At 41.3% G+C, this 22,201-nt stretch overlaps 1 protein-coding gene across 1 annotated transcript in view; it reads right to left on the bottom strand.

Annotated features, from left to right (window-relative positions):
• Positions 1-22,201, bottom strand: part of SDC2 (syndecan 2) — a 60,284-nt gene that overhangs the window by 5,741 nt on the left and 32,342 nt on the right. The window contains exon 2 of the mRNA XM_082295215.1: positions 6,470-6,581. Coding sequence (XP_082151341.1) covers positions 6,470-6,581 — 112 coding nt within the window. The remainder of the gene's footprint in view (positions 1-6,469; positions 6,582-22,201) is intronic.

Below are 22,201 nucleotides of genomic sequence, written 5' to 3'. Positions count from 1 at the left end.
AAAGAGACTAAATTATTAGCAAGGCCTGAAAGAGGAAAAAAGAATTGACCCATTCTTGGACCACTCCTTAGGAATCTCAATGTGTTCTGCTCATTACAGGCACTGGTTACCCAAGTAACTCTCGGGTAATAAATCTAGCAAATGTGCATAAGAGTAGTTCCTAACAAATAAAACCCTCCTACAACAGAATAGTATGACTCACTCATTCCAAGCTGATTTTTTAGTTTGTTTTTTTAAAGAAAGCAGGCTGAAAATATGAGCACAATATGTTTTGAAGTCATGATCAAGAATTACGTACATTTGGCATTTAAAGGAGGGACATTAACAAGACAGCAACAAAAAACAACCTCTGATTGGTAGAAAATAAAATTTAGAATCATTAAAAAAAAGTACTACATTAAAGATACTGGCACAGAATAATACTAGGAAAAAAAACTTTCAGAGATACTGAATTTACAGCACAACCTCTATACTGAAGACCTCACAACAAGAATCAGGTATTTTCCTGAAATGCTACTCAAAGATCAAAAAAGTCAACATCCTGCTTCAGAACAGAGGTGAGGAAAGGCATCCAACAGGAAAATTTTTCTGGCTTTGACTCAAGAGTTTTCTTTGAGAAATAATGGCCCCCTAGATAGCTCAGAGTTCTTCCTTCCAGTACTTTACCTTCCAGAGTTCCTCCGTATTACACAAAGCTTTCACAGCCAAGGAAATTAAAACTGATGATCAGATTAGAGATCTGATAAAACACACCTTGAGAAATGTATTTTCTTCTTTTTATGAAATGAAAAGTCCCACTTAATAACAACTGTTCCTCCAAATCCTTAAATGCCACCTTTGCTTCAGGCAATAGTTGTGTCTGCCAGACAAAATGGAGAGCATTACAGTCTGAACCTCTTTGGCTAAGGAGGATGCATATCCATGTTCTCTCAACAAATGTGTGACTAATCTAACCCCTGGACTAGTCACTAGATTTGCACCAAAGGTACCCAACTCTTCTTCCATATAGCCTTAGGGGAATCCTGACAATCACCAAAACACTGAAGCAGCTATCATTTAGGCCAGATTCGGGTACTGGCTCAGACACATCCCCGCGGTTCCTGCTTTCTAATTAGCTTTATCTAAACAGGTCTCTGCTTGGCATGGAGTAGATCTAAACAAGGGGAAGGCACTTACCTTGCTAAACTGACAGTAGTATTTTTGGAATTACCTGTAAATAGTGAGAGACCAAAAAAACCACTCACTAGTCCTCTCCAGAACACAGCAATAGCATTTTACATAGTTCCCTAAACACACATTTACATCATGTTCCCTAAAAAGCACAAATAAGAGCATCACCAAATCCAAGTAAGATTGGAAAGGAAAAGCCTACAGTGTCATGAGCATAACTTCTAAGTAGGTTGTTAAGAGGAATACTGTGAAACTGTTGGAGTACAAGATTGTTGTAGAAGATTGAGTACAAGTGTTGATTTCTTCCTCTGGAAAATATCACTATTTCTATAGCTGGTTTCTGGATTAGGTCAGCTTGGGTCATGGTGCTGGGTATTCACTGCCTTGAGTCCCTCTTATTGAGGGCACAACAAAAACCCTGCAGTAATTAAACCCATAGCCATCTCTGTGGTAGAGCTGAAAGCTCTCGACCATCACATGCATCTTTTATCCACTGTAACTTCTTCAGGACATCCAACTGCTGTCTTCAGAGTGGTCAAAATAGCTCTAAATGCTGCTGTAGTATTGGAAATATCTAATATAACCCTCAGCGATGTGTTTATTAGCCACCCTTGGATGACAGGAATGTGAATACTCCTTAACACTCTTAGTGCTAGAGGAAACATGTCAGGAAATCAAGATTGTGCCACCTTAAATTACTGCACAGAAAGCAGAAATTACTGTATAGATAGTAATATGTTTTGTAAAAAAAAAAGCCCACAGTAGTTAGCACTCTTACTTGCAAAGCAGCCAGTGATTAACACTTCCTACCAAAAAAATCCAATCATTTCACCCTATCTTTTGGCATCTTATTTGTCTGCTGTTGCACATCACACTCAGAGTACCACCACACAAGCAAATTTGTGCCAAGGTGGGCACACACAACCACCATCTCTTTCATACCTTCCATCTCTATCAGCAACGTGACACACATTTCTAGCTGACTTATCTTGCCTCCATTCACTGAAAAGTCCCCAACGCAACCCTTAATCAACACAGTGTCAGGCACCCAGAGATGACACTGTTAACACAATTCTGTGCCCTGCCAGGGAACTGCAGCTGAAATAAATGGAGACAGTGCAAGGATGTCACATCTCTGATAGCTCTCACATAAGGAAGAAAAAAAAAAACAAAACCAACAAAACTTGAAGAAGGATTAAAAGGCATAGTTCTAACTATGCTGAAGTTTAAGATTCTGTCCAGCACGTCAAAAACACACTTTTCAAACAGTATCACTGTAGATTTTTATGTCGAGGACCTGGAGAAGCAGGCAGTCAATGTCATGAAGCATGCTTGGGGCTGGTTTAGCAGGTGGACAGAAGTTCTTGCTCCAAGACAATCTGAAAGGCACTTATGAGTGGGACCATAGCAAATGGAAAGTGAATCCTTGCTGTGTTGCCTGCACCACAGCAGGGGAAGCACACCAAGAGAGGTGTGCATGCCAGGCACGCTGCCCTGCGGGCCAGGAGCACCCAGTGTTGGCCCTGGACCTGTGCTGGCTCCTGTGCAGCACCCGGGAGAGCGCCCGTGCCCCCCAGCTTCCTCAGCCCCAGGACCACGACACACAGCGCCCTGGCCACGCCACCCCCAGCCACAGGACTCCCAAACTGGCTGCTGGCCTTGGAGTGTAACGTCAGCTTCCCTCTCGGTCAGGAGCCAAAGCAGATCTGCTCTTGTGTTTCTTGAAGAAGCTCTGACCCCCCCACCACAGCTTTTGTCCAAGAACAGTCCCAGACACAGTGTCAGAATACACAGAGTTCATCCTGAGCCAATGTTCTCAACTCAAGCTGCTACCAACTGAGAAGTGTTAGGCTGGGGAAGGGGAAGGAAAAATTTGCATGATTTTATGATCTATATTAGCATGAGTAATTTTAGAGAAGACACAAGAACAAGACAGACAGTTTTCCAAAGAACTCATAGACATCTGACAAAGATGGTATCTTTCCTTAACACAATGGGTAGTCATGCTGCTTAGCAGCTACTTTCACTGATCTCCAAGAACAAGGCTCTATTAAAATCTTTTATGCCAGATGAAAAAGTAGCAATAATTATAAAAGCATTTCAAGTTGTATATAGGCTGGAAAACTATTTTTACTTTTTATTATTATGCTATATAAAACACCAATGCTAAAGAAGTGATGATAGACTGAAGCATCTCCTCTGAGATGGAGACTACAAGAAGAAAACAATGGACTAATTGAATCTCTACAGATATTCTACTGTTGATATACAAGAATCAGGAGGCAGGCATGGCTCCTCTGTAAACTGTTGACCTGTGGATTCAGATTCAACACTTGGGCAAATGCACAACAGTAGTTGAATGTATGCAAAGAAAAAAGAGGCTATGAAGGGAAAGAAAAGAAAAAACCAGAACACCTTTGCTACTCCTTACAAAAAGCCCTCAGCCAATTTCTAGTTTGAAATGTGTCATGCCTACAGTGACACTTGTCCATGTTAATGCTACTTGAAGACCTGCAAGGGCATTAATGGTGGTGCTGACAATTCCTGTTTATCTCCATAGGCCTGGTGGCAGCTAACAATTTTCACAGCAAGGAAAGGAGTCAGCAGTGTTGTTATCCTGGATCTGTTTGCTTGGACTACATGTGCTACAAAGCAAGAAAACCACTCTTGAGTGGGAAGGCTCTTCCTGCTAGAAACATTACATTACATCACTGAGTATCAAGTAAAGAGAGAGAGACTGAACATATATGAGAAACATCAATCAATGGTGTATCTGCAGGACTCTTTCAACATAAACCAGAGAGCAGTAAGTATAGGAGGAGGAGGATAGAAAGGATGCTACTTTGCTTCCCTGAAGACTTTTTGCTTTGTTTAAAAATATTAGATCTGAGTACTGTCACATGAGCTCTCTGCGGGGGCACCAAGCTTGTCTGCAATGAGACTTTCCCTGTTTTCTTTTAGGAAAGAAACAGAGATTGCCAGAGACAGCAGAAGTGCACTCCAACTTTCACCCATAGCTCAAGGCTGAGCACAGGAAAATAAAGAGAAAGACAAGGTGTTACTGTTGAAGTCTAGAGGTAGTCTAGACTTCTGTCTTTTTGGCTTTACTTTTACCACAGAATCAAAGAATTGTTAGGCTTGGAAAGGATCTCTGGAGATCATCCAATCCAACCCCTCTGCCAAGGCAGAGTCACCTAGAGTAGGTCACAAAGGAACGTGTCCATGTGGGATTTGAACGTCCCAAAGGCACACTCTACAACCTCCCAGGGCAGCCTGTGCCAGTGCTCTGCTTCCCTCAGTGTAAAGGAGTTCTTCCTTCTATTGAGGTGAAACTTCTTGTGTTTTAGTTTATGGTCATTGCCCCTTGTCCTGTCACTGGGCATGACTGAAAAGAGCTGGTGAAAAGGCACCATCTTCTCGGCACCTGCCTTTGAGGTATTTATAGGTGTTGATGAGATCCCCTCTCAGTCTTCTCTAAACAGGTGCAGCTCCTGCAGTCTCTCCTCATAAAAGATGCTCCAGACACCTCATCATCTTTGTGCCCCTCTCCTGCCCCTCTCCAGCAGCTCCTGGTCTTTTCCTGAACTGAGGAACACATAACTGGACACAGCTCTCCAAATGTGGCCTCACTAGGGCTGAGCAGAGGGGCAGGATCACCTCCCTCAATCTGCTGGCCACACTTTTCCCGATGCACCCCAGGAGAACACTGGCCTTGCTGGCCACAAGGCACTGCTGGCTCACGGTCAGCTTCTCATCCACCAAGACTCCCTGATCCTTCTCTGCAGAGCTGGGTCAATCCCCAGCCTGTGCTGGTACTTGGGGTTACTCCTCCCCAGGTGCAGGATCCTACAGTTCCTTTGTTGAACCTTGGGTTAACAAAATCTGAAGCCAGTTCTTGTGCTGCTTTTCCACTTCAAAAGCAGGTCTGAATTTTTAATCTTCCATATTAGAAACAGTCAACACCACAGAGGGATGGAAAAAAACTACACCAGACTGTTCTTCATACAACTATTTATTGTCAACCTACTTCCTTTCCTGAAGCTTACAAAGTCACCAGCATCTGAAGACATGACAGAATGGGATGCTGACTGAAAGCACATTTTTCCTGGAGATCAGAATATCCCTTAGACAGTCCTGGGAACTGAATAAAATCAGCTATTCACTAATATTTTTTTTTTTTCAAATGAAATATTAAATTTCTCCTCAAACAAGTCTCCATCAAGGAGGTCCAGTTAAGCCTCTCATCACACTGGAATGTCGAATTGCCCTGAATGATGATGGGCCTGGATTTGCCTGGCAGCACAATTAGATGTCTGCAGACTTTATTTTAACATAGCTTTCAATCACCAGAAGAAAAGAAAAACGAAAATCCATCCGAAAAATCTGAAGTGTGCCTTACAGGTAACACAGACAAGGCACTAGAAGCAGGGCTTATCCTTTAAAAGTACACAAATTATATATAAGCATCGAAAGACATATTAAAAAAAAGTACAATAACAAACATGTAAGTAACACACTTGGAAAATAAATGGGATTTCCACAACAGCTCAGCAAATATAACAATAAGGAAATGTCTTTTCCAGAGCAGAGCTACCATAAAATCCTGCACTTAGCTTTTAATATTTGGAGTCTCCAAGCTAGTCTAGAAGATACTCATCGAAGAAACGTTCTAAGAGAAATGATTAATGAGCTCTCACTGACACTTTTTTTGAAAAATTTTGAGCTAGCTACATGTCTCTAATGAGTGTTTAAGTCTGAGAACTCAGTATGTTGTATTTAAGAATGTCTTTATTCACTATATGGATGTAATTTCCTCAGAGAAAACTCACGGTTTTGGCAGTATCTAGATTTCCAAATGTAAAAGAACCACAACAAAAGAGGAATGGACACCATGTTTACGTGAACCTGACTGCATATAAGAGAAAATAAGATTGCTGCTGCTATGTTTTCTTACAGAGTGCTAAATTAGCATTATGTCATGGGAGAACTAAGCCTTCTCTAATCCTTATGTCTAAACTCCAGGGAGATCTACACAGAAATCAGAAGGAAAGGAGAGAGCCAGCAGAGAGAAAATAATGCAGTGAAATGATGCAACTAAGGAGTAAGAGAAAAGAGCAGAAAATTAATACTTAAAACCTGGCCCACAGGGGTGCCCTGTGCTCTGTAAAATAGCAAAGCACTCAGGACATTCACTGAAAGTATCATCTCCAGCTTATAAAGCAAAACTGCACAGATTTCCCTCAAATAATTGCATTACTTCTTACACTTTTGAAAATCAATTTGTGACATGTTGTCTCACCTGAACCTGACCCAGAAGAATAATCATCATCATCAATTGGATAGACGCCTGATGCTTCTTCAACAGAGCTGTTGTCAAGGTATAAATCTTTATCAGAGGTCAAATCTGTTCTCTGGAAAACAGATAAGAGGGAATGGTTAAAAGGATAACAGTTCTCCAGCACAGCAGTCTCTTCATCTTCACTTCTATTTTCTAAGTTGATGGTGGCACACTGAAGTTTGTACTTTCAGTTTATGCCACACATTCATCTAAGTTGTTAAAGAAATTTGTAAAAATTACAGCATTACCAAAAAAAAAAAAAAATTCCAAGGCTGCACAATGAAAACCACACTTCATCTCATTAAATGCATGAATGAATAAATAGGATTTGCAAATATACTCTGCAGAGCTTCTGTAACAAGAAGCAAATCCCAGGACTGAAGCCCTCTGTCAGGATCTCAAATATACAAATGTATAGGCTGACACATGAAGTCTGTTCATTTGATCTCAGATGAGAAGGAACAAAAGCATGCATCAAAAACTATCTCGGAGGTTAATCAAGCCAAACCTCATTAAACTCTCTAGTAGTTAGAATAAACAACTGGGACTACAGAATATAAATGTTTCTAAGACAGTGCTATTGATTAAGGATTATGACATTTCCAGCCAGATAAAACAGCATTATGCTCCAATTCTTAAATTAATACATCTCTCCTAAAATTTAGCTGCATCTTCAACAGGCTAAAAATCTGGTTTCTTGTGACTATCACCACATTTCTATGTCTGCAAGTATTTCACCACTAAAGAGAGATTCTGTTAAAACGAGTTCAAAATAGAACAAGGTATCAGTCACCTTTTAAGTTGACAATTCAGGCTTAGGAAGACTAGGAATTTTATTCTTCCACCTCGGCTTCCGGTTTCTTAACAGAGAATAAACTTCCTTAGGAGAGCCAGGTATCTTGGATGGCTGAGAAGGTATCTGCCACTACAACTCCTATTACTTTAACCAGCACTTCTGTCTATGCCTGTTTGTCATGACTTTTTGAGGAAAATATGACAGTTATAAATGGACTTTTAAGTAAAAAAAACCCCTAAATGCCAAAATGCTATACCAAAATTCATCTATTTAGGATCTCATATAAGCACTCAATCCTGCTGCTTTGAGTCCCAAAGGTTTCCAACTTATTTACTACTGCATGGTGCTGACAGCCCCTTTCATTCCATCCAGCATTCACTGTAGCTTTCCTAAAGGAGTATCGAACTGTGAATGGGTTAACTCCTGTATGCAAAGACTCACATCTAACTTTACAAGGTAACTTTTTTTCCCAGAGGTCTAAAATTATTGTTGAAGACATTTGCAATTTCTTTTTAGGATTTTTTTGGCAACAAATTCCTGTTTAAAGCCTCTTCACAGCAAGACACTGTTCTTCAAGTTGATCTACAATAAAAAAATTATTCTTTATGAAAAGCAGAACGGCCATCCTGATTATTAGTGTATTTCACAGTAAAATATCTTTGCATGAGGGGTACCTAATACTTCTCTGAACAGCTCTGAACTAAAATAGTATTACCCCAATTTTCTTCTATAGAGGGAAAGAAAACCAACATGATTCTTGGTCAAAGTCTACTCCTACTATGGCCACTCTTATGTGTGGGGTATGTGGGGGTGGGGGGGGAAGCATCCTGTTGTTAAGATAAGCTTACAAACACCTGCTCTGATCTGCTGCTGTTAGTTCACATGGTCTGCCTGGAACTGGCTGCAGTCCAAAGCAGAAATTCAAGATGATGTCTGGTCACTATCAAACAACTTAATTCTTTTAAAAGATGTCTCCAAAGGAAGTCATGAAGTACCTTAGTATGTGTACACATGGTATTGCAATTAAGACACAGCTGAGACTGTTTCCGTATAGGAAAACAACTCCCTGTCACAGGACAAATATCCTGCTCTTGATCCAGCTGCCACAATGGACCAAGCCACTTCACCCTATTTCACTTTCAGACACAATCATAGTACAAAACAGACCACTCCTCAATATCAGGCAGGAAAAAACAAAACATTTTAAAAAGGAAATGCAGGTGGTTGGCCATGAGTATAGAAAAGGCGTACAATACTCAAAATGTATCAGAGGCAGTGAATGTTACCCAATGCTAAGTTGGGAAAAAAAGTTGAAGATCTACATGTAAGGAATTTCCCAACAATGGAAGTTGCTTTTGGCAAGAGGTGAGAAACAGCCTGAGTTTGCAAAAGTAGGAAATGAAAACCAGTCTTCATGAGAATAGAAGCATCATACAGCTATGCCCAGAATTTTTAGTGTTCAGTAAAAATATGAACTTATCAATAAATTTATTCCCTAGACCATTTCCAACCTCTGTCTATATCAGAAGCAAACTTAGTAGGATTCAAAAACCAAACAAAACACTTGCTTCTCCTTCCCCCCTCAAAACAACCGCCCTGCTCTCTTCCTCTTTTCAGCCTCACAGAACTCAGAGAAGACAGAAATGACTCGTGACAGTTCTAACAATTCAGTTTCTGTAAGACAGATGAGCAGCTAACCCAACCCAGCCCAAGTTGCAAGTGCCTGGTCAGCCAGGCTCCCCACCATCATATTCACTCCTTTTCTTTCGATGAATTATGTCTCTTCAGCTGCCAAAAGCTTTTATTTCTCACTATGCTGAGATGTTCTTAGGATTTAAACTAGCTGAACACAGAGGAACAGAAATGGAAGAGAAGCCGAGTAGCTTTCAGCAGGAATTTGAGCATCTGTTGTATTTTATTCTGGGGATGCAAAGAATACAATGTGAAACATTACTTAATATCTAGTATTGTGGATGGCACATTATCATCAGAATGAGCAAACTATTCCCCACAGTCTTATAGAACCAGTACAATATTTACTATAGGGAGAAATACACGGTACAGTAAATTTCAAATGCATTCAGATCAGACATCAAGCTCCACCTGAGGAATATGCTTTGCAGTCTCTCTGACCAGAGCCCCTTGCCTCAGTTCAGCCTGTTTCAGTACAAATGATTCTCATCTGGTGAAACTCGGCAGGACACAAGCACCCTCTCAAATCAAAGGCAAAGGAAGCATATTCTAGCTTAAAAATCTCTAAGCATCTGCATAGATAAATGCATTCATTGCACTGTCTTTGCAAGCTGGCTAGTAGACTCGGGGTGGAAGCACCCCCTCTATACCCACAGCTTGCCCCTTTTATCCCAGTTGCTCAGAAACACATAGATGCCTTAGGCCACTTGGAATGAAAACTGCTTTAAGGCTCAGAATAAAAAGAAAAGCCCAACAATTAACAAAAAACCCCACAGCCATTAAAAATAATTCTGCGAAGATTAAGCTTAAAAAAATGAGAGAAAAACAATGAAAATAAAAAGAATATTTTATGGTGTTTAGGTCAGTACCAAACACTGAAGCCACGCTTTACAATTTTATGCTCTGCTATGTTAAAATAAACTTGATTTAGTATTTGCTCTAGAAATGTTTTCTTGCTTGTCAGCTGGGAATCCATGGGGGTCCATGGACTACTTCCAGGATGTTCACAAAAGACAAGTTGGAAAAACAAATCTGTTGTCAGTAGGCTTGGACACAGAAAGGTCTGTACTAGCATTTCAATATATTTAGGAGGAAAAATAAAAAAAGTTTGCGAATTCTAGATCCATAAAACTGTTTTTAGGTATTATGAAGGCCAAATATTTAAGTGACTACTTCCTGTGGCTAACAATTGAAATGAGAGTACTCATGTCACTTTTATGTAACAGCCTTATTTTCAGACCTATTAAAACGGCAGGAACACCAGGCAAGGATGTCTCTCTTATCAGCCCTTTAATCTGGCCCTGAAGCCACAAAAACTGCTTGTTACCTCTTGACAGAGATTGCATTCTCGTCCATCATTGTTATCCCACTTACATTTTTATTCCAAGAATATAATGCTGCAAAATCCTGTGACCTAAATACTTCACATGCTACATGCCAATGGTCACTGATTCCTGCCTGGTTATTGACTACACTGGCATAAATCTAAATCTCATGGAAGTAGTGTAGATTAGCACCCATTAAGTACTAGATAAAAGACATTTCCCTACCAATAGTATGTTGAATTTGAAATCTCAGTGTCTTTATTTTACTAGATCTTACATTTAAAGTAATTTTTAGTTTAATGAACTGGGATCATCCAGGACATATTAAAAAAAAATGCCCAAACCCCACATTTTGACACTGAAGAGAGGAAACAAAACAAAAAACCCCCTTTTTTCTGTCCCATCATCTCATGAAACACCTAAGTCATCCATCAAAATTACAATGACAAAAACTGAAAACAGACAATGGGAGGCTTGGGAATGGATAGTGTATCTCATTAGAAAAAAATACAAAGTGTCCTGTCATAGCCAATCCCGTTCCTAGTTCTGCTGTTACTGTCAGTCCTCCCATTCCATGGGAGTGATTTTGGAGTAAGACACTGAAGACTTTTATGCCATGTGGATGAAGCCAAGAACATTGCTGGTGCGAGCAGCAATGAAGGAGTAATGTCTACCGTGGCTGTCGTGACTGCTGAAACTCAGACACGAGCAACGAGTAGCTGACACGTGGAAGGAAACACTTTTATTATCTACAGATGAACTCAAATTTTTTGTTCTCTGTCTTTGGGTATATGCACGGGACAGCGAATCTGAGGTTTGCAGCTGTGTTACTAATGATACTTTGCCTCCCTTTTCCCCCAGATGGAATTCTTTTAGATGCAACCCATTTAGTATGCAGAGAACCAGAGACTGATATTTTAGAAGTGATGTTATATTACAAATATCTAAGCCAGAAGCCTCTGAAAATTTGCAAGCATTACAGCTGTTGATTAGGCAGAGATCTTCCATGTAAAAAGGAGAAAGAAAACAGATTTTCTCTTCTATTAACACACAGTGCAGTTTCATATATGCTTGTATAAAAGCACGCTCAGCTGGCAAGTCTGAGTTCACTAGAGTGCTGTACTCTTCACATACACTACATTTTTGGAAAGCTAACTATGTGAACACATTCATCTAAAGCCTGAGAGCCATCACAGAGGTTCTCACTGAAGGCTGGAGAAAAGGCAGTTGTGTGAAGAAGCTGTGTTTCCCTCTAGGCTTCCTGCAAAAGGAACTATGATCTGCCACGCTACAGGATTTAGTCCTAACAAACCTCAGCATTGCTGACCTTGAAGCTGGCAGGTGTCCTCCTACTGTTGTTCGCCAGTTCTTTGCTTTCCCTCATCACACTAGGAAAGGTCAAAGTGTTTGTTAACCTTGTCCAGGAATGAGAGGCATGATTTTAAACAAAAAAAATGAAGTAGAAAACCTGAAAATCAGATTTCCACTTCAAAGTACCATGTTTTCCCAGAGAAAAATGCCAACCAGAAGACCATCCATTTTCCATTTCTCATCGTGTTACTGGTTCTCAGAGATGAGCCTCCGCTGGCTCCTTCAGTCTGCAATTTCCTATGCTGCCCACATGTATCCAGCTACAAACATGTAATTTTGACAGAGGATTTTATGTTACAAGGTATGTTTACCACTACTTGTCTTAGTACAGATGTCTGCCTGTCCTTTCACTGATATGCCCTACGTCTGGCCACAGTAGAAAAGGAGGGAAGTAGTCTCCATTATTTCCTTTCAAGGTGACATTACCCACTTTTAAGTACTCACAGGACAAAGTCTTCCCAGCAAACCCCACCTCAGGTGCACTATGCCAACCATGGTGGTGCCTTCAGCGTAAGTGCTGGTGGGAGGTATGGCTGTGGGATTTTCTGGGAAGTAAGATGGTAATAACTGGTGACATCATTCAAGCAAAACAGTCTAAGGACTACCCATTTCCTTCCTTAGAGACACCATCCTGCCTGCACAATGCTGGTATTAGTGGAGCAGGTACCAGCTGCAGGAGAGCTGCCCTGCACCACAGTCTGGGTCACTGATCACAGCCAAAATATCCTTTCCATAATGACAGGCCCCAGACTGAATTTTGCAAGCTTGAGAGCAAGGGTTTTATACAGAAGACAGTATCTGTATTGCTCATGTACCCCAAATCATTCTGACAGTTACCATCTCCCAATTTTATCTCAAAATGGCTTAAAACCCTCACCGATCCTTGTGCCCATCTGCATGCCCAATGTGAAACCAGCCTTGTGACAGGAACTGCCTGGACTGAATTGCAAGAGCCACCACCACCTCCTCCACTGCTGCCTTTGGCCAATTAAATAACAAGCCTTGACTGCTGCGACTCATTCTGGACAGCTCGTTTCCACAGGTATTTTTAAAATCTTAGAGGACATTTGCTGCCCTTCCTCACCTAAGAGCAAACTGGCTTTGCATGGGCGTCCCTACTAGTGTAGTGTTTGCCTCTAGGGGTGGTGGTGTGGGTTGTTGTGGGACAGCAGTGGCGCTGCCATCCTGTGTGGTGCAGAGCGGAGCCACTACTGCGGCTCGAGCACCTGCCAGAAAGATTATTCACGCTCCTTGTACCTCATGTATAACTTCCTGATCCTGCACAAAACTATAGCTTTAGGCCTCCAATCTCTCATGACAGATAAAGAAAGGGTTTGACCGCTCGTGGCTATTGAGGAAAGGCAGAGAGCCCAAAATAAACACAAGTACTGCAAACTGCTTCTACTACTGCTGGTGTTCAACAATAGAGAAGTCTACCAAAAGAGCTGATTTACAGAGATTGCCTCATGTCAGAGCCAAGAGTCTAAATATGCTGGCTTTTAGGATGCACACAATCTGTTACGCCAGACTAATTACCAAAACAGAGGCATATTTGACAGGGACAGCATTAATAAAACAACTCTTGCTGGTGTCAGGCATTTCAGCAGTTGATGTCATGGCTCACACTGAAAAAAAAAATACACCACATCCAAGGAGACACCAACAAGCCACCACCACGTTAGTTACTTTTCACTTATGGCCACACACCGAAGAAATTACAGTGCTGCAGTTGATAGGTTTAAGTTCACACTCTTCACAAAGCCACAGAATCTCATGTGCCTGTTTTCTAACAGTCATCTGTGCCTTTAGAAATATTCCCTAATGTGCAATTACATGCCGTATGGTACGCTGCATGACAACAGAACTTAAAATGGTAACAGGAAAGCTTGTTTAACCTTAACTGAAAAATGTTTTTCTTCCCATAATGAAGACTCACAGATCTGTTTAGTGGGTCTTTGGCCTGCTTACAGCTTTGGAGCTGAAGCTTGTCCTATCTTGAGGAGAAAGATAAACGTCCTCTAAAGTTCTGGCCTGTTTGTGATGAATTCCAATGGGAAAAGCCTCTATCTTTCCACTTATTTTCACAGTGTCTGATTTCCAGCTGTGTATAATTTACCTACTAGGTGCACAGAGACCAAACTTTAGTCCTTATCCAGAAATTGTCTTGCCCATGGTGGGACAGAGGTTTCTGTATGAAGATACAGGAGGGAGATAAGCAAGCATGGCAGCAAGACAAGGCAGAGCTTTCTGTCCTTACACACGAGTACCAACAGCATCACCAGTTATGAAGGACAGATCCAATGACTTCCTCCACAGTCTCCACATCAGTTACCTTACAGCCTCCCAATGCTATTAAATTAGGCTCAAGCTCATGAGTAGTATTAAACGACTGCTAGCTGAATGAGACCATAGTCATGCCACTCCAAAGATACATTCATCATCTACCCTGAGGAAGTTACCTGTATCTTCAATCAGTTATAATAATTTTCTGCAAAAACCAACCTTTACCTCTGTGGATCTTTGCCACCACTATAGTACAGTGAAGAGCAGTTCTACATGGGCTACAGCCTAGGACCAAGAGATCTTCCTAATTCCATGACCACATAAAATTTACTCCCATCTTCAAAATGGTTACTTAGAAATTATAGAGGGGCCCACCAAATCTGATGTCAGCTGAGTCAAACAGTACTGCTGTGCTGCTTATGCGAACCCCTCAGCTTGATGTTCTCTAACTCCACACCAAATGGTCTTTTCTTGTATGTGAAACTCAGAAATGAACACTGCAGTTGTCTCCTTCACCTTGAAAACCTCAAGTCTGCTTAACAGTCAATTAGAGTACACATCAATTCCCGTTTCCCACGTAGAAGCAGAAGTTTAGTATCAAAGTTTCTCTGGGTCTCCCCAAATTACAAGATTCAAAGCCCTTCCAAGCTTTCATGCCAAGCCATCAATCAATGCAAAGAAAGGTTTATTCTTCAACTCTGTCTTCGACGTAGGCACGATACAACAGAGAAACTATTTTAAAGAGCTATAGCTGGATCAGCTTCCAAAGTGCTACTCCAGACTGAAATATTAAAGGGCAATATACAGGTGAAACAGCATCAGAAGCCAGCAGCCAGCAACGTACATCACAGATTGATTTATCTCAATTAGCACAGCAATTTCCTGCACATTTTCCAAGAAGCATCCATCGGTTTCCCTAAAAATAGGATCAAAATCACCATGCAAATTGTTGCCACAGCTCAAAATGGTAATCAGTTTTTTAAGGACACATCAGTCCCATGTGCAGACAGGTTAAATTTAAGGCACAGCCATGACTGAGAAGCCAAATGAACTCCTCTGAAAATGCTGAATGAAGAGGTCAGCCTGTCTTTGAATCACCAGTCACAAGTCTGAAAGTAAAAGGAGAAGCAGGTAGCTTTTGGTGTAGAGGTCATAACTGAAGTACCTGCCCCAGTCAGTGCTTTTAAGTCTAATGCATACTGGCTCTTCTACGCACACCTCCTCTCTCCTTTCATGCTTTACTGATCCTTTTTGCTAATCAATCAGAAGAACTAACACTTATATTTTCCTCCCTCCTCTTGAGAGTGTGTATGAATGATTAAAGCTGCCAGGGTAACCTCTTTGGCATGCATGCCAATAACTCCCCACCTAATAGCCTTTCCTTTGCCTCACTGCCCTGGCCCACTGGTGATTACTGCAATCCCTTGAAGTGGTCAAATTGCAGGGCAGACCCCATGGAAACCTATGTGGAGTTGTTCTAGTTCATACCAAAGAATAATGTTTTTAATACAGATTGTTCTTTTTAAAACTCTACAAAAGCAGCTGTAATGAATCGTAGTGGGAGCACTGCAAACCTCCACCAGGTTTCAGAATCCCCATATTGATTCCTTTCCAGTCCATGGACTTCAACAAAATAACCCCATGTGAGGAACTGAGTATCAACTAACACGTAATCATTTAAATTAAGATCTCTTTGCCATTGGTAGCAGGAATTAGCAATAAACTGTCTCAATCAATTACATTCTTTCTGCATAAACAGGAAAATCACATATAAAACAACTACATTATTATGGTTACGTTATGCAGCAATTAAATACTGCTAGCAAATGTTATGCATGGCAACTGAAATTTGTCAGAGATCAGGAGGAATCAACTTCACAGTTTAAGGAGTGAGCATTTCCAGTTCTGTAATGCATAATCTGTTATTCAACAGAGCCTTACTCATTGAACAACAAGGTCTGGGACTATCTTAGTGGACACTCCTGTTTGCCACCTGCAGCCCCCAGCACTCCTGGTAACATCCCACCAAAGCTCCCCACAAGCAGAAAAATGACTACTGGTACATCCACAATCTCCTTGATATTTCTAAAATTGTGCTCAGTTGTAGCAATTAGCTGCAGGAACTTCTCTCCCTCCTACAAACACATGCAGCCTATTTCAGAAGATAAACTCCACTAAATTAAGAGAAATCCTGGATTCTATAGAACTGAGATGAATGCAGGTGGTAGCACATTTATATCCCAGGCTTGCTAGATTCTTAGTTAAGGAAACTAGAGCTCAAATAAGCTGTAAGTATGCTTAAATGAAACACCTTTGCACCAGGGTCCCTCAGTTTCACTGCAACAGAATATGCAGACTGGGCACTCAACAAGAACAATTACTCACCCTTTAAACAAATACACAAAACCCCCCAAATCATCATCTTTATACCACTTTGGGTGCTAGCAGAGAAGATAGTCAGCTCAAAAGCAGTACTGCATAATGATGCAAGATGTAAACTGAACTGCAGATCAATGTGAATTTTGCATTAGCCAGAACACGCTGGATGTGCTGACTTCTTTCTCCAGTCCAGGAAAACAATCACTTCATTTATTCAGGTAACTACTTCCAACTTGTTAGGTGCTGGAAGCACAGAGGTAGGGAGTTAGTTTGTCCTAGGTCAAAAACACTGGTAAATTCAAAACTTGGTTAAATTAGGCCACAGTCTCTGCTGCCAGACACATAAATGGTACCACTGCTACTCTTTCCACTGGTATACTCTTCTCAGACACTGACAGCAAACACAGACAGCACTGAGACACCAGGTACATCTGTGTGAGATACCTCTTTGTATTCCAGATCCCCACACAGAAAGACAACAAAGATGATTTTATTGCTATTTCCAGGTGTCAACTCATCTCACTGGTTTCCAAGATTAAATTGTTGGATTCAGCACTCTGATCCCATCTTACTTAACTGAATTTTTACTACAAAGGCTTGGTTTTCATATCCTCTTTGATGCCTACAAAGATAAGAAATGAGTTTCCTTCACATGGGATAAAACATCATTCTAATAACTTCCACTCTAAAAGCAGTTGAGTGAAATCAGAGATAGGGTGGCCTGTACAGGCTATGTGGCTTCAGAAGCAGTCTTCTGTCTGGTATGCTGCCCTTCAGGCACAACTCCCCTCCTTCCACCAGGGAGAAGGAACTGGTGCCTCCTTCCACCAGGGAGAAGAACTAGTGCAGCACTGACACAAGCACAGCCAAAGACAGCAAACAGGTTGTGCTGGGGAGGACACAGCATCCTGCCAGCAATGCTAGACGAATTCCTAGCCAGCTGGGGATGAGGCAAGAAGGAAGGATTTTCCCTCCTACCCTCCCTCTGTCTTTGGCTTTCCTGTCGGTTCTCTGGGGCTCCCAGTGCAGCATCAGACTGGACAAGGGAACCATGGGTACAACTTCTTCTAAAGACATACACAGCCCAGAGCTGCATTCAGAAACTAGATGGATATACTGAGCAGAACCACTAAAAGAGAATTTCAACTACACTGTTGGGAATTTCTCCCCACATGGTTGCCCACATCAACTGCACAGCAAGACAAACCAAGGCAGAACCTTGGTGAGGCAGTCTGCTGTGAGCTTCCATACCTGTGCTTCCACACATTGTAACAATTAACAAGCATTCATATTCCTGAGAAGAACCAGCTAACATGTCTGCTCTTAAAAGCCCCCACAAATGTACATGGACGTGGAGAGCATCAGGCTAAAACTGCACAGTAAAATGTACTCTAAAATAAAAGGGCTACTCCATAAGCAGTAGAAGGGCTGATGCCAGATTTCCTACACAGGTTCCCCATTCCTGCTTCTTTCCCTTGTGCTACTGCCTCCCTATGAGCTGTGCAGATGGATATGGCAGAATATGGATCAAAAAACTCTGAAGATATGGGAATTTCTCAAAATAAAAAGTTTCAACTGGAATTACATAAGGGACCTCCTTCAAACAGCACATAATTTTTTGGTTTAAAGCATGGTTAAGAAAGCTGTTGGTTTAATTCAAGTTTTAGTTACAACAATCTCTCCCAGTTATCATGAGCAACTACTTTTAATAAAACTGAAATAAGCTTCATATTGATTATCTTCAGCTGATGTTTTAAAAAATAATGCTATATAAAATTAGCACCGAAAGAATTAATACATTCGTAATGAAGGCAGGGATCAATTACACCATATTAGATAAATCTACTTCCCTTGATTCAGTGGAAAGCAAGCCAAGTAAGTTGTTTGACAGCATTTTTAACAGTCATAGATCCAACTGAAGAGTAAAATACAACAAAGACTCCTTAACAGTATTAAGTATCTTCTAACGAAGAACAATTCTTTCTTGCTTGCTTTCATACTCTAAACCAGAGTTCTGCTGGAGGGAACAAAGATTTCAGTATTTCTATAGACAAATCTCAAATCTTCCTATAGCTGTCCCAGCACCATCAATACAAGGTTAGCACCACTCTACAATCTTCACTGCCTTATCAACAGTGTAAAGCTTTTAAAAATCTATATGCTTACAAAACCTCCTGGAGCTGCTACACATTGAGGATTTCACAGCATTATTGACCTGGGCAGCCTCTTTATCCTCAGTAAGTTATTTTAAGCAACTTTCTGCCAGCAAGCAAGTCTCTTTGTTAGGCTTTGTCTGTATAATGGCTAAAGCACTGCTTACATACGGCACAAAACGGGAAGCTACTAAGCAGAAACCAGAATGAGGCCTGTGTCAAATTCTCTTTTTATTTCTTGTTTTCCTCCACTTTCCTGATATGCTTCTAATACCCTACAGATCACCGCCCTGCTGCCAGGAATTCTTCCATGCACCTGAGCCACCTCCTGAGAGGGGGCAATGTGAAGGCACAGCAGACAAAACAGACTGAATCCATGTATTTTTGGGGCCATGTTCTGTAACTTGCACGCTTTCTTTTGCCTTGTTTGAACTATATATAGACAGCAGAGAAACAGAATCTGGCAAGTGTATTTACCTACTGAGTGAGAAAATACATCACCTGGCTTGGGAGGTGAGGAAGAGAACAACAAAAAAAGGTAAATTTCTCATACTGTAAACTCAAACCCTGAATACTCTGCTCTATTCTTAAATCCCTTATCAGATAAAGGTCTCCAGCTTGAGGATCGGATTTCTTTGGCATGGTAGGAAAAGCAAATCTCAACCCGATATATATCGGCATACATCAGAAAGCAATCTCATGGTCTTCTGCAGGCTTGTGCCTGGAGGTATCAACAGAGAAGGCCAGTGCTAGCACAGAGATCTTCCCTGGATGTAACTTATGAACAGCCTTGTAAAGCAGTCACATCCATGCATCTTCTACTTTTCTACTTACAAAAATATTTATGAGGTGATCCTGTTCGAGGGAGTGGCTCTTGCTTGTACTTTTACTTTGAAGCTTTTTTCGAAAGCTTGTGTGCTCAGTGACCCATACTATCCCTTGGGATACCTACGTTGTTTTAATCCAAAGGCACATCATAAAATCTACTCAACTGACAGCCCAAACAGGCACAGAGAAGATTTAGATTTGATACCAACTTCAGCATCACACTTGATAACTAGACTCTCAGCTGAGGGCCAAGATACACAGTGGAAGCTGCCCAGGGAGAAGGGTAAAAGAAAGAGATCTGAACTTTAATCCACGAAGTCTTTGTTAGTGGCATTTTATTTCTGGATATTAGATCAAGTTTCCTATTTCCTTGTTAAACCTGTACCTTGTGGAGAGAATGGAAAGAATGGATGTTTTCTAAGTTATCAATTCTGTAATGCTTGCGAGTACTATAAAAACAGCTTTTAACCAACGTCCTAGAGAAGCAACTAATTCAGCACTGACATCTTTCTGCTATTTAACATGCTTAAAGGTTGGCAAAAATAGCAGACACAATGAATAAGTAACCTGTTCACCCTGTGTTATTCTAGATAAAGTTCAGATGTATTCCAATAATCTGCACCTTATTTCCAACAGTTCTGCTTCAAAAATACAGCACAATCTGCTCCATATAGCTGTCAATCAAATGGACAAATTCCCTTCATTTTTCACTGCAGATATGTCTAAAGCAAATTCACTTTGCAAGGATATCCCAAGATTAATAACAAAACTTTAATTCAAACCACACATTTTTCTATGCAAGAAATAAAAAAGGTTGCTACACTGATGGCATTAGAAAGCTTCTTGGTTCCTGTTTGCTTCAGGAAAAGGGTCACTCAGCAGTTAGAAATGGAACAAGCAAATAGGGGTTTCATCAGCCTAAGTGTTATGGATGTCAGCTGCTTAACAGACCTGACCTTGCACAAACCTGTTCACCTCCCTGGGTTCTGTGAACTTAAAAAAAAAAAAAATCTAAGGACAAAGAGGGAAGGTGTAAAAGCTCTGCTTAGGGAGACCATACAGACCACTGCAAGACAATGCAGAATAGTTTTGCAACATTACTAGCACAAACTTGCATATGTACGTCTAAGAAAACAGAGGTCAAGAACTGCATTTCAAATGACAGCAATGCAACACAAAGCAACATTTTAACGTAAGCATCTATAAAGCTAGAAGCATAGAATGCTCATGTAATGTGATTTTAGAAAAAAAGCGTACAGGAATGATCAAGAATAACCCTTTCTCAAAGGGCAGGGCATGAACTGCGTAAATCAGGTTTCCTCAAACATATATGAGCAAATTAAATCAAGAAGTTATCAATAAATACAATTCTTCAAACAACAGAAATGGAAGCAGCTTTTTATGGCAAGTTGAGGAAGAACGTAAGGAGCCAATTTCAACATATCACATCATAGAAGGCAGCATTTGATTACTCACTTTGACAAGACAAAAGACAGCAGAAAAATACTTTCTCATGCCTTTCTAAGGGACAACAACTGAAGAAGGGCAGATGACAACCAAGAAGTCTTTGAGAACTGAGAAGGTGAAGATCGTTTCTGCTTAAAATTAGAGTCATGTCTATTCATTCAACTTCATAATGACACAATAAACAAAGACCACTAGGCAGAGGAACAGAATAGCGACCATCATTTGATAAAGCAGAGTCATCAACCCATTTCATTTTTTTAAAAAACATTGACTCCATACTGGACACATCCCACCAAAACTAAGGATACTTGTCCAGTGAAATACACAGCTGCACTTTCCTTGCAGAAAAAATTGTCTTATCAAGATATGCTGACACCTCCCCAGTTTGCTGTGCTGAAACTGTTCACCTCACAGCCTGACAGAGCATGGCCCCCTCTGGAGACCAAAGCCCCAGCCCAGCTCCTGACAGGGACTGTCCTTCCTCCACTAATTACATGTACACACACACAGGCCCAGGCAGCAATCCCCTGGGAAGCCTCTAATGGGCTGGGAGAGCCGATTACTACTGGCTTACAGCTCAGATGTGTGTAGCTGAAAGGTTTAACAAGCCTCCATTTCATTCTTTTAAAAGCTAGTTTGAAGGGGGGAAAAAATGAATGTATATGAAGAACATCACCAAAAAAAAGTGACATAAACCACAGCACAAAGTGGTGAGGTAACACCTCAGGTCTTGCTTTCTGGAGTGAGGGCCATGTCAGGAGCCTCGATGCCTCCCAGAAAGGCAGAACTTGCTCTTTATTTTCTCCCCAAACACCATGTCCTTCATGAGGTGGCTTACAATTTTAAAAAGACCAAGCCATGCTCTGCAGGTCTAATATTATCAAAATCTGCTTTGAAGATCACTCCCTTTCCTATGGCAGGCCATGGAGCAGAAAGGAGAGGAAAAGGTCCATCCCACCTGACCCCTGCCCACGGCATCCGCAGCTACTGGCCGTGGGAATGCTGCTGCTCCTCACATGCACCATCTCAGCAGCCACCGGCTTCAGGCAGGCAGCAAATGGCACCGGGAGCCAAAGGCATCCCTCCAGGCAAGCTGCGGCCTGCTTTTACAGAAAATGCAGCATTTTCTTCATTACTTTTCCAGGAGGGCCAGTTTGAAGCGGCACACCACTTGCATTCAGAGAGAAAAAGATTCTCATTTTGTCACCAGAAAGCTGTGGAGAAATTTCCAGCAAGCCATCTCCAGGCACACACCCCCTGGACACTAATTTGTCCCCACTCACTTTGTGGCAGCTCCAACACAAGCCCAGCTAGGCAACGGCCAGCCACAGGGACCTGGTTTTTTGAAACCCCATTTTGGGAGGATGAGAGAGGGCTGTGTTGTTCCCCTCTCTGTGTT

The sequence above is a fragment of the Coloeus monedula genome, assembly GCF_965178545.1.
Source record: "Coloeus monedula genome assembly, chromosome: 1".
In the NCBI taxonomy this organism is placed as follows: Eukaryota; Metazoa; Chordata; class Aves; order Passeriformes; family Corvidae; genus Coloeus; species Coloeus monedula.
Note: the sequence above shows the minus strand (reverse complement) of the source record. Positions and strands in the feature narration are given on the sequence as shown.